Source organism: Neopsephotus bourkii, unplaced genomic scaffold (assembly GCF_033783945.1).
Source record: "Neopsephotus bourkii isolate Nb327-2 ecotype Australia unplaced genomic scaffold, CSIRO-AGI_Nbou_v1 NB_1036, whole genome shotgun sequence".
NCBI classification, from domain to species: Eukaryota; Metazoa; Chordata; class Aves; order Psittaciformes; family Psittacidae; genus Neopsephotus; species Neopsephotus bourkii.
In genome coordinates, this window is record NW_026901525.1 from 1,775,313 (window position 1) to 1,792,520 (window position 17,208).

The 17,208-nt window shown below is 46.8% G+C and overlaps 1 protein-coding gene across 1 annotated transcript in view; it reads right to left on the reverse strand.

Moving 5' to 3' along the window:
• Nucleotides 1–495: 495 nt before the first annotated feature.
• STX12 (syntaxin 12) overlaps nucleotides 496–17,208 on the reverse strand; it is a 350,272-nt gene continuing 333,559 nt past the window's right edge. The window contains exons 2-10 of the mRNA XM_061360729.1: nucleotides 11,997–12,138; nucleotides 8,843–8,912; nucleotides 6,875–6,974; nucleotides 4,967–5,104; nucleotides 4,043–4,086; nucleotides 3,311–3,416; nucleotides 2,763–2,835; nucleotides 2,512–2,594; nucleotides 496–1,944 (exon numbers count right to left, since the gene is read on the reverse strand). Coding sequence (XP_061216713.1) covers nucleotides 1,852–1,944; nucleotides 2,512–2,594; nucleotides 2,763–2,835; nucleotides 3,311–3,416; nucleotides 4,043–4,086; nucleotides 4,967–5,104; nucleotides 6,875–6,974; nucleotides 8,843–8,912; nucleotides 11,997–12,108 — 819 coding nt within the window. The 5' untranslated portion in view covers nucleotides 12,109–12,138 and the 3' untranslated portion in view covers nucleotides 496–1,851. The remainder of the gene's footprint in view (nucleotides 1,945–2,511; nucleotides 2,595–2,762; nucleotides 2,836–3,310; nucleotides 3,417–4,042; nucleotides 4,087–4,966; nucleotides 5,105–6,874; nucleotides 6,975–8,842; nucleotides 8,913–11,996; nucleotides 12,139–17,208) is intronic.

Genomic DNA, 17,208 nt, shown 5'->3' on the forward strand with positions numbered 1-17,208 from the left:
CAGTGAGCTGGACTCGTGTCCTCAATGCCACTTGTTAGAGGATCAAAACAGGCCCAAGAAAGAATGGATCCTACAAATACTGTACTCAGGCTCCCTTTGTGACATGCAGAGGACTGTCCCAAAGCCCCAGGCTCTGCCATAGAGGAGGAGTATTTTAAATAAGGAGCAGAACCACACACTGGTTCCTTGCTTTCAAGTCTGATTTCACCACACAGGCTCAGCAAAGACTCCAAGCTGCAGCAGCAGGCAAATGGTCAAAGTTGACCCAACACTGATCTAGGCATCAGATTCATGTTTCTGCCATTGACTGTTGCACAGAAGCTTTGTGTGTGTCCAAGTGAAAGCAATTCACTCGTTTCATTCTTCAGAACGAGACCACAGAACTGAAGCTGGAGGAGAGACAGCTGTAACATGTAAAGTCTTCTACCCTGCTTACAGAGGGAACCACAAACCAGTGCCAGTGTCCAAACTGCAAGAGAAAGAAGCTCCAAGATAGACTTTTAAAAGTGTTTATTGACGGTTATTCGATGGAATGACGGCGCAATAGTGCAAACCACTGTGGAAGTGGGAGAATGCACTCCCTTCCCAGCTTTCACATTGACTTTATTATACAGGAGACATGGAATAAGGATTAAATACAAAATGAGTCAGTATGCTGCATTTACCGCACTCCATTGGGCTTTGGGCAGATTAGTGTTCCCTCAGTGCATGTCAGCTCAGAGCTACGTTGAAGGGGGGAGTGGCTGCTCGATCCTGTCCAGCTTGGGAAGCAAGACAGCTGGAACCAGCACTCTTTTCAATTGCACACACATCCTTAGCCTGAAAAGCACCACACTTCACTCAAACAGTTCCTGCACTTTCCGGTTCATAAAGAGTGGAAAATACCAGATGTTCACAAGCCCCACATAATCTTTACTAGTGCACTACAAGTGAGCTTCAAGAGCACTTCTTCAGAAGCAAGATTTCAGCTAATACTCATCTATCCTGTAAACTTAGGTGCCCACTTCCTCATCTTTGTGTGATTTTCTCCCTGGAAGCTTCTAAAACCACTTAGGAGTGAACAGCTAAAACTCTGTATTTCTAGTGCTTGAGAGTCAGCATTGGAAGATATTTGCCTGTCCAACAGTAAACCACCAGCTAGTTTCTCTAAGGAAGTTGCAGTGTTAGATTTAAAGTCAAAGAAGATCCTGTCCTCAAATGAGGCATTTTGGGAAAGAACAACCCCAACCACGCTCAAAAAATTCATCACCACAATGACAAGTCTTGAGGCTGAACTGACCAGCACCCAGTGGTTCCAGCTATCACCCATGCATACTTCTTGCCTTTCCAATCGGCAACAACACCTCTTGAAGGGAATCTAGGACCACAGCCACTTGGAGACTAATAAAACCATGGGGCAGATCCTGGAGACTTTAGAAACTGCTGGATTAAGGTGATGTGAATCGGTGTTGTGCCATCATTGAATGCCATTCTTATTCCAGTCCAACAAAGTTACCTATACATATAAAATGTTAATGTTGTGTCACTCATCAACAACAAGAAATCTCCAATTATCAATCACACTTCAGCATACAGTTGGGACAGGGAATAATACATTACAGAAAGCAAACCCACAAGATTTTAGTTACATAAAACAATATAGTTTGTATATAAACTGATAAATACCGTCTCCATGGCTCGCTAATTCCATATACTAGTTATCTGCACATTAGTTGCTAATATCTATGACTAGAAGTAGTTCCAGCTTGTGCTCTCTCAGGGTGGTCAATTCAATTTTGAGACTTGTCAGCCTGTTCGCTCTGAGGGGGGGAAAAAGATCTCAGCAACGAGATTAGGTTCCATGGGAAGATTTCATCCTGTTGTGTGCCAGATAATGAATCCTATGATTACAGAAGTCACAGCAAGACCAAGAATCAGGATGCAGATCTTCTTACGGGATTTCTTCTAATAAAAGGAAAAACAAGAAAAGCCACTGACACCAGAAGCAGATGACAAGAGGAAAAAGCAGGTCTACCAGTTAATGGTGCTAACTTCGGTGAACCAGAGCACTAGATGCCCATGCTTACTCAAGAGAAGTAACCAGTGTAGTCTGAACACTTTTACATATTCCTTAAACTGCATGATCCTACAGATAAATGCCTTAGTTGTAGGAGCATGTGGTCTAAGGGATGCAGTTAAGTCAGAATGTGACAAGTTCTGCTTCTCTAAAGGAAAATGCAAGCTTTACTGCACGTTGGCTACAAAAAGAGAACATGACATCACCTACCACTTTTCATCCTATTAGACGAGACTACAGCTTCAAAGAAAGCCAAACATCTTCAGTAGTTTTCTCATACATCTTTCTCTTGGTCACTTGGGGTTGGTATAGAAATAGTATGGCATTTCTACAGTTTAAATCACAGAGTGGTTTGGGTTGTCTGGTGCGCTGCAAACCTCTGTACATGCCTTGCTACGCCTGTTCTGTTACTGCTCAACTATACACTACCAATACCGCAAGCCTACAGAATTTACCTGATAATAGGCAGCTCTCTGTAACTGCTCACTGGCTCTCTCCACATGGACTTCTGCACTTTCCACATTTGCCTCTATGCTATCTATGGAAAAATAAAGAACTCAATGTAAAACACTTCAGAGCTTCAGTGTTTAAGAAAATAAATCAGAAATGCAATCCTTTTTATGCAATATACTAGAAAATTTAATCTATGTAGGCAAAACATGTAATTGAACTAAGAAGAGACTTCCCATTACCCAAACACACTTACCAATCATATCTCCTTGGTCATGAATCATCATGGCTAAATCCTTAAATATCTGATTGACATCCAAAATGTCTGCCTGAAGATAACAGTTTAACAAGTTACAACAAACACTGGTTCCAATGTTTCTAAGCCTCATTCTTAGTACCTCTTCTGATCATTGCTCAAAGCGTCAGAACAGATGCCATCAGTCACTGTCTGAGGTGACTTGATGCTGCTATCTGTGGAAGCTGGGATTAACACAGGAGCCTACAATATTCCTGCCACTACATATTTGATTCATCCCACTAGCAATTAGCACAGTATGGAATTGAGATGAACATTGTACTACGAGTTGCTCCTGCCATCTGAAAGACCACCAGTCAACACCGAAGGAAAATATACCTATTCTCATTCAACAGGAGCAGGGAGATTGATCTTGGTATCAATCCTCTCTACAAGGAACTCTTGTTACTCCACCTTCAGATCTCCTCAGCCCATCCCATTAATTAGCACTGCACGACCTCTTTGGTTTATCTCCCAGTACTGTTAACTATGCAGGATCTACTGGTCACCTCTAATTGCCTGATTGCTGTTTCTCTTTCTTTAATGAGTTCAAGGTCCTGTTCAGTTATTGCCACATCTTCTTCCTGAGACTGCATTTGATTCCAATCTTCACCACTGGAAAAAGATGGACAGAAATTACAACTCTTTCTCTGTGCATAGCGACTTCCACCCTCCCTTTGTAAGTAAAGCAGCAGCGAGTTGAAACTTGAAAGGTTTTCTACAGAACAACCCCCAGGTTCCTGGTCCTGCAACTGTATAGAGACAGCACTCATCTGTGACAACATCTGCAGAGGGATGGGACATGTAAGCTAGGTCTCTTCTTAAAGGACTTATACAGACTGGCCAGCAGATTTCATACCAGTTTTCTCACACATACAGTAGAAACCGGTACAGTGATCACAGAAGCTTATGGAATGTCCTCTTTACCACACCGTAGAGTTGATACAGCATTTTATAAACTTAGCTATCTACTAAAACAGATACTGTTACTGTCTGAAAGGTGACTATTTTCCTCAGGGCAATAATCACACAAGCTACGTTTAAGGAGGATAAAATCCTGTTGTGTGCAGTTAATTTTGTACATTGTGTATGACAAGTGCTGTAATAATTGCATTTCAAATCTTTCTGCTTTGCATTCAGTTATCAGAGCCTGGCCCAAGTTACACTGACATACCTTGCATCAAAACTTGAGACATTTTTATAGTTAAAAGTATAACATCAAGAGGACAAGAAGTTGTTACCTGTCAAATGAAACGAGCTGTTCTTCTCTGAACCGCTCATCTGCCTGGAAGAGATAAAGGAGTTGTGAGTCTCACAGACTACCAAGACCCCTTGTAAAATCAACAGGAGTATCTTGAAAACAAAGGCATAAACTGTCCAGAGAGTTCTCCAAGAACGCCACTGTCCCTTTAGCTTCCAGATTTAAGTTAATTAAGATTAGATCTAGACTCATCTTTACATTTAGTTTTTAAATTCAGATTATCTCTGCAAATCAGAGGCAACTGTACAATCAGAAGCAGTGAGTCCCTTTACTCAGATGTTGTTTGCCACGTCCGTTCCCAATATGTACCAAAGGTTTAGAACATAACCCGAAGGATAAATGTGCTCCCTGGTAGAAACTCGGAATGCACACCTAACAGAGCCCCAAGGCAAGGGGAGAGAAATGCTTTCATTGGCCTTTTTATTATGAGTTTTTAGTAGCTACAGGGATTTGTGAAAACGTAACAGGGAGAAGGTTTTGAACATACACTGGAGACAGTAGTGAGACAAGCTATAAGAAAATAAAGAAACATTGTGTGAGACTTAAGGTGTAATTTAAGGTGTGGAAAGCTTCCAAATGACCTCTTAAATGTTATAATCTAGGGCTGATGTCAGGCAAAAAGCAAGCCTGCAATACTTGGCTATTAACTATACTGTGACTGTGCATCTCATCCTTCACAACATTTGCAACTACCAGGATTCCTTCCCTCCTCTGCTAACATTGACAAGGGGTACACTGAAATGAGTGCCTACTTAAAACATCTTAAATGACAAAACTACACTGAGGCATCAACTGCACTCGGCAATGTGTCTGTAGACAGCTATGAAGTTGGTACAAGATGGTGAAGTACAAGATCTCTCAGAAGACTTTGCTTTATCAATACAGAATTCCTCCAAATACTCACAGAGATGCGGGAGCCAGCTCTTGCCCTTGCTACAGTCTCTTTTTCCTTCTCTGACACTCGCCTCTGGACTGCCTGGAAGTTATTTAAGGCCGCGGAGAAGTCATTCATTAAACGTTCTTTCTGAAGTCTCTGTTGGCGCTAAAGAATTGACACAAAAAGAAGTGTTCAGATATTGCCATTCATGATAATGGAACTGTCAGACTGAGGAAAACACCATCATCATAACAACAACAAATGTTGGCACTCAAAGTGTCTTTTGGTTCCAGCATTCTGGGGCACTGGAGAGAACAAAAAGCCCACCATATTTTAACCGGTTGTGCCAAATGCTCTATGCTTTACCTAGTGCAGAATAGTTCTGTGTAATAAGGTTCTCTGCTTTCAACCTAGTCTGAAGTCTGAAATAGAGGTCTTCTACACCATTACTTTTATTCAGACCACATCCCAGTAATCTCCCCCATTTAATTATATACCTTTTGGATACCTACAATGCCTTTACCCCCCCATTCCTTTACTTAGCCAACCTGGTAGTACTTAACTTTCTCTTGTCCTAGTAAGACATCCCCCTTAACTTTCTTACAAATACAGGAAGCCCCACACTTCCAGGATTAATGACAACACCGTGACCACAGTTTCATAAGCCATCTCTTCCAGCCATGCCACACTACAAGCCTGCTGATATTTGATCAGAAAACATTCTTAGTCCCAATAACCATTTCAGTTTAAAAGCTGAGACAAGGGGTGGCACAAAAATCACAAAATGGAATTTACATTACTTGCAGTACCCTGTTTCATCTTCATTTTACAGTATCAACTTTTTCAGCCTCTATAGGACACTCTGATCAGTTCTTACGTTTTCCATTAGAGAGATTCCCAACAGCTGTCTCAAATTGCAGCTTTCCAGTGCTGGAATCCTTCAATGAGTTTGTATCAATTCAACAGCAATTTCAAGGAAATAAATGTTTTCAATTATTTATTTTTCCTATTTTAAGTCACTACAGCAGCCTCAGAATACACTGCAGCTTCCATCTGAGCTATCTGGAAGCAACAGCCCTTCTGCCAGAGGAGATCCTCAGCATGTTGATGCCAGCTCCTGCAGATTTTGACTGGACTGTTCCCACAGGCTTCATTAGGCTTCAAAAGTCACTGCTGCATTCACTGCTACGCACGTGATAGGAATTTATTTACCAGGGGGAGATTAACTGAACAATAACTGCTGAACAATCAGGCAAACCATGGCCATGCTTACAACTGGCATAGAAACCTTTAAATACAGACTAAGACAACATCTGCTGACCCATATCCACAGATCCTCCCACAAAGCATGGCAGTGATTTAAACCAGAAGGAAAATGACAACAGCAGAAGACTGTCCTTTCTCTTTCCCATGGGAAGGAGGAACTCAAAAGACCATTTGGCAAGAGAGACAGTCATATTCAATGCCTTGATGTATTTTCCTGTATTCAAATAGGAGCAAGGTGAGTCAGCTTCTCCCCCCAGATAAATCACATGCAGGGAAAGGCTTTTTGGCATGATCACATTTCACACTGACGTGCCGTTTGCAAGGAGTTATCCTAAAACAATGCTCACATCACCAGGCACCTTGTGACAGGTTTATTTTTCAGATATGTATTCCAAAAGACATGCTCAGCTCTTCCCAAACATTTAGAGCTTCTTACTCTCATGTGAGCAAGTTTTATACCTATTTCCCACTGGGAAATACTGTCTTCCCAGTGTCATACAAGCAGCTGGGATGTACCCAGTTTTTTTCCCTACTTCACCACCATTCTTCACCAGAAAAGGCAGCTGCCTCTTCAGCTGTACCAGTTCAAGCTTTGTGAGTCTGTGCTCTAAGCTAGTTTCCTGAAATGAGCTATTTAAAAGTAGATCCAGCCAAATTCTGTGTGCTGACCTGTTCAGAAGCAGACAGAGGGAGCGGTAGAGACCCCAACTCCTTTAGGTATTCATTGGTCTCTTTGGCAAGGCGGTTTGCAGAATGCTGTAGCTGTTGTCTGAAACAGAAGTTCGAAAGCAGTTACACAAGCTTCTGCCTAAAAAGCAGTCTCTGAGCATTTGAATTTCCAGAATAGTGACTGAGTAGGGGTCCTGAGATTACATATCTTTATGGTGGGGTTTTTTTTTGTCATCCTAATGTATGAGAGATGTACTTCTAGCTTTTACATTGACTCTGGACTATGTTTATAGAAAGATTCAAAGTTCTGTGCTCCCTGCTAACTGGTGTAATTCAGTAGTTTTAAAAAGATACTTTTCTCCCATGGCATAAGAAAGAGAAATTCAAGGGAGAGACAACTTTATTCAGTGAACACAGTCTTTCAGCGTGAATTCCTTGTGGTACAGTTGGCAACTAACTGTTCACCTGGCAACCACCATTGGTTCATGTACATTTGATAAAAGTACAGACTGGGCGATACTAAATTCTTACATTTATGTGCAAATTGGTGGTCAGAGAGGAAGGATCCAGCTTCTGCTTTGAGAAATGCAAGGCTTTCCCTTGAGCCTTTATGTTTTCCAGCAATTCCAATAGCTGCAGTTCACAGCTATTGCTGCACAGGATCTGGTGCAGCCGCACCTTCCTTTGTACCACATTACAGAGAGACACTGGTGCCCCTGATGTACAAGGTGGTGTCTTGACATTACCTTCAAAGTTGCAGTTTATGAGAAACAGTGCTTTACAGAGAACAGAACCACACATTGTATTTTGCAGCCATATGCATAAAAGCTAATAATGCAAACTAGAAGACACAAAACACTAAACCAAGAACCAATCTTTTAGTGTTCAGTGGATACAAGTGAGTGAAAGTCACCCATTACAGCCCAATAAACACAAAAATGGGAAGTATTCAGGCTGCATTATTGTATAAGTTGACCTGCAGTATGTGAGCCAAATAAACCACCCCTGCATTTTTGTATGCAATTTGTATGGCAGCTGATGCTCTGTGGAGTGCAACTGTTCTCACCCAGAAGAGGGCCTTTTTGACAACAAAATTACATGTTTGGTCACTAGTGATTAGTTCTTCAATCTGATTCAATTCAGACTCAGTCAACCGAGCAAACAAATTCTTTTCTCTCCGAAACAGGCTGATCTCATCCTTCAAATGTAGCATATGAACTTCCCCAAAAACCAGCTGTTATAGAAGATGGGGAAGTTGCATATTCCAAGATTGGAGGTACAGTCACATGAGGAGGTAATGGAAGAACTTTCAAGTTTCCTTTTCTGACTCCAGAAATTATTCTTCTCATCACTTGCTATTTATGCTTTACAAGTCTGAGAACATGCACAGACATACAGTCTTCCTGTTCAGTCTCTGTAGGAGTCAGTCTGAACTATGCCTGTTTAATGTCTCCTCTACTGTCCCCCCACTGACATACTCTTCTTCTGAAAGCACATGTGGCATTTTGGCTGCCATATAAGATTGCTAAACTTTGTAGTGCCTAGATCCATCTGTACTACAGCTACTTGTTCAACTATTATGGGTCTGTCATTTTTCTTTGTTGCTCTTATGCGAGGACCAAGTACCTAGTATGGCATTAATTTCATCTAAACTGCAAGCAAAGCTACTATGGCTAGTCCTCAAGAGTACAGCTAATGCATGGCTGATGGACTACTACCCTTTTAAAATAAGCTACACCATTTCTAACCATTGTTATCCACCAGTTTTGAATGGCTTCTCCAGAATCCTGAATGAATGCCTTAATTCATCTAGTAAACTACTTAATGTATCTAGTCACGTTTGTTTTGTAGAACTTTATTAAATCTATCAAATAAAGCATCTCCCCAAAGCAAGTAGCCCAGCTCCTTTAAGAATACAGACAGAAATGGAAGAGAACCTATACAAATGTTAGCTTATTTAATACTTACAAGTTCTCCTGAAGCTTGCTGGAATCCTGCTTGGTTCCCAACTGGCTCATCAAATTCCGTATTTGTGCAGCTGAAGATAAAGAGATCACATGACGAGTTAGTAAGACAAATTCTGGTGTATTTTATTGCTTCTTTAATGTATTCTTCTAGCTTTCTCTATAGGGCTCCTCTCAATGTTTGACTTAACTCACACTGGTAAGACAGCGCTTATGCTCTTTGCTTTAAATGCAGAGTGTATTTTAAACACTTCATTTAGACATGATCCACCCTAACAGACTAACTTTCAGATAAGTGATAGCGAGCCACACATCCCCTGAAGACAAGTCTGTGGGGCGAAAACCTTGTGCATTCATCTTCCTATCAGTTAAACTATATCTGAATATCTGAATTTGTCCACTCATAATAGCCCAAACCTTCCACAGCACTGGCACAAACAATCTTTCAAGAGCAGCAGATAGCACTGATGCACTTCATGGTCAGTTTGCGTCAATCTGACATCATGCGGTAGCGAGAAGAGCTATTCCAGCCCTCTTTCTCCCCTACCTCCTGTTTTCCCACTGTGTTCCTTGTGTAGGCACTGGTGATCATGCAGACACACAATGAACCACGCCAAACCATTACGTATCTGAAAAGCAAGTACCAAGTTCTCTCTTTTTGACAGCTTAACAAACTGATCCGCTCTATACTGTGGCTGCAAGATGTTTAGCATTACTAAGGATGCTGGCTACAGCACTTGTTGACAGCAGTACAAGGTTCCATGGGTGCAAATCAACCATGAAATCATGCTACTCCATCAGCACAGAGAGAGGCAAAGCTGAGGAGGTGCAGCTTATTATAGAAAAGGCAGCAGAACTGAGTTGAATTACCCCACGAGTTTAGTAATTCAGTGATATCGTACTGGTGTAATTCCTGTTTTCAGCCTGGAGTAAGCTGCTGCAGTTGGCTAAAGGTGCTGCTGAAGAATATCACATTCATACAACGACCACTTTTAAAGTGATGTCCGATGGCTTCTAACAGTGGCAGCTCAGGAGGGCTGCAATGTGGTTTAATCAGCAAACAGGCAAGAATTCCAGCTTTGCACCCAGCGAGAGGGTCTCACTGAGAATTCTAGACTTCTGTTAGCTCACACAATGAGGGGTTGTTTAGCAATGCCGTATACACCGAGCTCAGGATGCCGTCTAGCAGCAAGACCACAGCTCTGTCACCCACAGCAGGGTCAGAATAGTTCATCTGCCCATTTAACTTGACTCAGGCCCACATACCATGCTCTGTGTGCAGGTATCACCTTGCACACCGCATTTGCACTACAGTGTCAAGGTACTTGGGGATGTATTTTTTCCTCCACTGGGGGAGATGCTTGTGTGAGTCCCATTTCCATGCCAGGCACTGGGCTTTTTGCCCTGGTCTGAGCCAGGTTCAGCAGTTCACTGTGTTTAGTCTATCTCAGCCAACAGCAATGCATGAATTGCTGAGCAAAATGAGAGCAAAGTGTTTGGGAGGCCAAAGGATGGGGCTGAAGCTCTTTGCCTTTATTCTTTGGACAGCTGGTGTACGTATCAACAGAGACTTCCCCCTCAGTGAACAGCTTTCAGTCTCCAAACCCTTTCAGTTTTAGACTCTAAAGCCTTCTACATACTGACTATTCTACACTTAACATCACTTAAAGCATTTCAACCTCTGCTCTAGGTGCTCAGTTCACGCAACTGTCTTGCAAGCAACAGTTTTGCCTGCTCAGGTCACCAGTTTCCTGTGTGTTTTGTGTGAAATGCTAAGCCTACAGAGTTTCCCCAAAGGAGTGCCCATTGTTTGCTTCCTGTTTTCCTGACACAGAAGGAAAGGAGAAGTGAGGACAGGCTTAAGGCTTCAGTATCTCCTCCTAGGCTTGAATGGAAAGCTTTTATAAAACATGTAATAAAGTAAATTACCGTAACATTGAGTCAGATGTGCTGTGTGTTCCCACCCACCCCAATAAAAGCTGAATGGCCATTTGTTCTCTCTGAGGCAGGCAGAGCACTGAGATAGGGCAGCTGCTGGTCATGAGACAGGGGCAACCTGTCCTGTGAGAAAGAGAATCTGAAGCACTCAGAAGGGGGTTGTGGAAGTCCCATGGAAGGGAAAATCCCCAGGCTGCCAGTGGTATTTGATGGACTCAAGGACCAGCCATGCCTGTACCAAGAGGAAATGACCGTGACTGAGCAAAAGCAAAGCAGTTTCAGCAACATTAATAGCGCTGTATAATCGAATTGGAGGAGCCCAGTTTCAGAAGAACCAACATCTTCAACTGACCTCACCCCTAAAACACACGGGTACTTGGCCAGTTATTGCCTTTTTCAGCAAAGGCAGTATCTTTAGGAAGGGGTTATGTCAAACACTCCTTTGGAGGGGACTAATTTAGCAAGCAATATTTCAGTGATCAGTAGTAGGATTTTAACCATTAGCTTACAATAGCCAGAACTTTCTCTAATGACAACCATATGACCGAGAAACTGCAGCACCATTTACTGCACCACAGCCTGCTCAGCAGAATGATTCCCTGCAGGATTTAACCTGCCAGAGGGGAGACTGAGCTGAGCTCTTAGGCAGAAGCTCTTCCCTGTGAGGGTGCTGAGGCGCTGGCACAGGGTGCCCAGAGAAGCTGTGGCTGCCCCATCCCTGGCAGTGCTCAAGGCCAGGTTGGACACAGGGGCTTGGAGCAAGCTGCTCCAGTGGAAGGGGTCCCTGGGTTGGCGCTGGATGAGCTTTAAGGTCCCTTCCAACCCAAACCCGGCTGTGTCCATAGAATACACACACTGTCAGCACGGTTAGCAGGCACTGGACACCGGTTCCATCAGCCCTCAGAGCCCTCTGCGCCAGCAGCTTCACCCTGACACCCCGCACAAGGCGGGTGACAACCTTGGCCTCCCTGCTTCCACCCCAGCCCCTCACACCTCCCTCACGGCTCCTACAGGCCCAGGAGCGGCCGGGCTCTCCCCCGGTGACGCCGGGCTCCAGCTCCGTCCCACAGGGGAAGGCCGCAGCTCTGACACCAACACCGGGAGCGCAGGACGCGCATCCCCCGGGGCCGGCGGACACTGATTACAGCGCACGGAGGACGCGGCTCCGCTCCCCCATCCCCGGGAGGGCCCGGCTCCTCATTTCCCCCCCCGGCACTCACTGTACTGCGTGATGCGCTGCACGTTGCCGCTGCATGTCTGGATGATGCCGCCGAAGTCCCTCGGCGGAGAGGCCGGCCCGGGCCGGGCGGTGTCCAGCGGGCCGAGCGACATGGCCGGGAGCGAGCGGCACCGGGCCCGGCTCTGAACGCCCCGCGCAGGCGCCACCGCCGCATATCCGTGAGGCGCGGCCTCCGGCGCATGCGCGCTGCAGCGGGGCGAGCCCGCGGGCTGCCATGGCAACGGGGCACCGGCGCCCTGCTGCTGCTGCTGTTGCTGCGGCGGCGGCGGCACCGGGAGCTGGCCCGAGTCACCCAGCACGGGAAGCACCATCCACAACGGCCGGGTTGCGGGGGCAGAGCGGAGCAGGGCAGCCGATGTGCTGGGTGAATCCTGCTGGAGCGCCGCTGGGATGCAGGGGATGCTCCCCGCTGTCAAAATAACCCAGGATTTGTAATTAGTCCATTAAATGTCGGAATGAGTTTGAAAACAGTGCTGGGACTGGAGCTGTGCAGCCTCTGTGTCAGTGACAGGGACAGCGGGATTGATGCGGAGGGCAGATGGAGATTAGACATTAGGAAGAAGTTCTTCCCTGAGAGCATCGTGGAGCAGTTGGGAAACCGGAATGGAGGGGAGGTGAAAAGGTTTGTCTGCTCGAAGCAGGCTGAATAAAGCCATTCCCTGACAATAGGTGCACGGGTTTGGTGCTGTGCCGCTCTAATGGCTGGACCATGTCCTGTGCCCAGCATATCCTGCACCTGCAGGCACTTGCAGGACCTGGTGAGCGGTTTGGGATGGGAGATCCCCAGCACAGGACATCCTGGTGCGGGAGCAGGAGCTGGAGCAGGACTGGTGGACCAGGACGGGCTCTGCTCCAGTGGCAGCGTGGAGAGGGGATGGAGGCACTCATGGGGCACAAAAGGAGGTTGTAGAAGGAGTTAAAGCAGCAGAAATAGCTTTGGGAGAGCCCCCGGTGACCCTGGTGCGCTCCCACCGCGTTCTGCTTCCCAACCCCTGGGCTGTCGATCTCGCCCGGTGCCACCGGGGGGCAGCAGCGCCCCACGGGAGCTCCCTGTGCCCATGGGGGGTCCCCGCGTGTCCCTGGGTGCTGTTGGGAGGCTGGGACCCTCCCTGCCCGCCTGGCTCCGTTGGGTACCACGGCTGGATAGCGGTGCCTGTGCCCCCATCGATAGCCCCATGAGTGACCAGCCCCCAGTGGCCCGCCGCGCTGGGACAGGCAGGAAAGGCTTCCCGCTCCATGTCCCTACAGTGGACACCACAGCCAAGTTCAAACCCCAGCTCTCCGCAGCGCTTTTCCTCCCCTCCACCCTGTAGCTGCTCCCCTGCCTGCACCCAGCAGCCTCCTGCCGTGCCCCGAATGCCTGAGCGGGCTGCACACACGGCGGCAGATGCAGGGTTTTGCATACTGAGACCATAAGGAGAGCTTTTTTGAGCTCTGAAAGCTGTTTATTCTTTACAGCGCACTGACACCAGAACGGAAAGTGCCTTTTCCTGAAGCCGGCTATTTATATCAGGCTGCTGTGCGGAGCCTGCCCTTGCAAGGGGGCAGGGAGGGATCCTGCAGCTTTGCTTTCGCTGCCTTGAATTCACCCCGAGCTCCTTCAGACGGGAGCGGATGGAGCAGATCGTGCTGACCATCTCCTGAGGGCAGCTTTCCGTGACTCTTTGGAGTTACCAAACGCCACTGAGGGTCTGATTCAGCTCGGAACGCTTTGGCTGTGCAGCCAGTGCTGCTCAGAGCCCTGCATCCTTGCAGAGGCTTTGCAGGAGAAATCAGTCCCTTGTGGCAGTCGTGGTTTTAATGCACGAAGCAGCTGTGCTTGTCCGGAGGGGATGATGCTTGTGGTGTGCAGGCAGAATCAGCAGGTTCAGTCGCATCTTTCCAAACTGCTCAACAGTTCAGCGATCCCTGTGTGCACACACTGGAGGTGGGAGCTGGAACCAGCTCATCTTAAGGTCCCTTCCAACCCAAACCATTCCAGGATCTGATTCTGTGATTTGTCTGCTCCAAGATGTCTAAAATGCAGTCTCCAAGCCTGAGCTGGCTCTCCTTCTGTGGCAAAGGAGAGAAATAGGCACCTTCAAATCTCATCTCCATAAGAGGCCTTTCTCAGGGTTTTACCCAATTTAATTGCTGAGGGATGCTGGCATCTCTGCCTTGCCTTGCCCCAGCAGGCCTGTGGCTCTGTGGGCAGTGCTGAGCTCCTCTTCCTTCAGGGACAATGGGATCCTCTTTTGAACCCCGCCAGAACCCCAGGGAAGCTAGGACTAGGTTTAATTATTAAAAGCACAGCGCTGTGTCCCTTTGCAAACAAGGTTTGCTCTTGGCACTGCTCACAATGCAGCACCGCAGTCTTACCCAGGTTTTCCCAGTGATGGGGTGGCTTTTGGGTTTGGCTCTTAGTAGCCCAGCACAGAAGTCCATGTGCAATACAAAACAATACACAGGGGTTTGACCCAGACTGAAAGAGTGAAAGAAAACCTCCCTGTGCCCTCCTGGTGTCTTGGTGCTGTTGGAGATAGGTGGAGATGTGCAGAGGGTTTCCCTTATATCCAATCTGAACTTCCCCTGTTTCAGTCTGAACCCATCACCCCTTGTCCTATCACTGCAGTCCCTGATGAAGAGCCCCTCTCCAGCATCCTTGAAGTGTCAGTAAATCAAGGATTATGCTATCATCCAGCAGCACTACAAGCTAGGAGAGGTTGGGGCAGACTATGCAGCTCTCCATCCATGAACAGAGCCAGACATCAGTGTGGCTCCACACACCAAACACAGCTGAACTAGTGAGGATGGACACATGGGTCAGAGCCAAGAATGGGAGAAGATCAGGAAACTGAGGTCCCTTCACCCTTGTGGCATTCCAGTGGTCACGAGCAGGTCATGCACTCTTGAAGCAGGCTGAGCATGCAGAACTCCCTGAAAACATAAACTCAGGGGCATTTCTGGCAGATCTGGGAAGGAATCAATCTCCCACCCAGAGGCTGCAGCATGCAGCACAGCCCCCTGCACACTGAGAGTGCTGCTGAGCTTCACACACCACCGGCAACAGGAGCTGGCTGCCTTGTCTAAGCTGTTCCCAACTCACTACAGTGCCCTGCAATCAACTGTCATTTGTATTTACAGTTGAAACAGGAAAAGCAGGACTTGGTCCATACCTTGGTGGAGCAATTATGAAGCAACCTAACGGCAGAGTGTAACCAGCATCTGAAAAGCAGGAGTGTTGTAATGCGCCATAAATGATGCCCCAGAAGAGACCCTCAGCTTTTAAGTGTCCAGAGAAATTCCAGTCTCTGAAGAGTTATAGAATCATAGAATAGTTAAGGCTGGAAAGGACCTTATGATCCTTAAGAAATCCTTAAGATCCTTAAGAAATATGATTTCCACGTTTGCCTGGCCTAGGCCCTGAGCAGCTGCCCTGCCTTTGAGTGCAGCCCTGCCTGGAGCAGACTGAGTGACTTCCAGAGGTCCCTTCCAGCCTAAATCTTTCTGTGGTTCTGTGATGAATGATGGAAATACAGAACAACCAGATCTAATTATAGCATAGGAGAAACCCATGACACATCTATGGCTTAAACCAGTGCTGTTCCCTCCTCCATCCCATAAAACTAGAGAGAGGGCAGAAACAAGTGCTCAAAACGATCTACAACACAAAGTGATCCTTGAATGGGGAGAGACTCAGGAGCAAACATCACTGGGGCTATAAAATGGAGCAGATGACCAAGAAATGAGTGGGAATTGGGACACCCAGCACAGTGAGTAGGTGGCGGGTTTAAAATGAAGAGGAGCTTACAGAGCTTAAGCTTCTTATGAAGAGCTTGGTTACATCTTCACAACTGCCCTGTGGATTTCATTGGCAGGTGTTGCTGAAGTAAAACGTACCTATGAATTAACAAATGATTGCAAGTATAGGGTGGATAGGTCCACAGCAGGGTATTTAACATGGTAAAGACGTAACCTGTGGCTCAGAACTCCTGGACCACTCCTTTCTGAAAGCTGTGAAGGAGCATCCTGAAGACCATCAAGCCTCCCTGACAACCCAGTCCCAGAGGGCAGGTAGGGCTAGATGGGCTTTTGCCTTGTCCTTCCCTGGCAGTTCTCACTTGAGGGTAATCCCTTTGGCTGCAATGGGCAGTGAGAGTGGGGGCACACACTCATGGGTCACCCCTAGGCTGGTCCCACCACTGGTTCCTGGCATGCAGAGCACTGCTTCTACCTGTGGCTGACAGCAGCGCCTAGGGCAGAGGATGCTGGCACATGTGCCATGGTCCTTCCCAGGTTCAATCGCTCTCCATCACTGATCTGTGGCTCAAAGCCTTCCTGACTCAGAAACAGGATCTTTCCATTAGGGTGGATTTTTTCCCCATGTCTTTTGTCTATCTGCTCTTTGAGGCCACGTGTCTCAGCACACTTATCCTGTGGCATAAGAGGTGTCCTGGGTCAAACCAGAAGACCTGACAGACACTATCACATCCTGCCCCCAGCGCTGTCCTTAGTAGATGCCTTTAGCAGAACACAAACACAAGGCAAATATGCATGATAGTGTATGCCTGGCCAGCCTTCCAGCCCTTAACTCTGTTGCTCTTGAAGCCTCCTAAGACAGACACAATCTTTATGTGTTTACAGACTCTTCATACTGCCCATATGTTAGCAGATCCTTCACCAGCTCCCTGCAGTGGGCTTTCATCCTTGCTGCTCTGAATCACTGAGCGCTATCAGCAAGCTTCACTTAGAGAGCATACGTGGTCAAAGACAGGGATGGAGAGCACTGTATTGTCTTGCTGTACGTTCACACTCCCCTCCTCCCAGAGGCTGCCCCAAGATCTGGTCTGCACAGGAATACCTACAAAATCCACTTGGAGTATAGCAGAGGATCCAGCCTAGGTGAGGGAACAGGGTGGCTCTGCCCAGCTATCCCCATGCAGCGGGGCTGGAGAACCTTCCTTCTATCCCATCTCTCAGAGGAGAGGTGCTTCCCAGCAGCTGTCTGTACAGGCAAACTCTCCATTGAGGAGACACAAGTGGACATAAGTAAGGAGTTCACTTGTGTCCTCAAAGCTCCCAAACTGCTCTGCAGTGCCTGTCAAGATACCAGTCCTTTAGGGCATCACCCTGCTGCCCTCCTGCCTGTTGTCGGATGGAGAGGTCAGAGTGGGCTAGATGGGAAAAGCAGAGCTCAATGGGAAATCAGAATT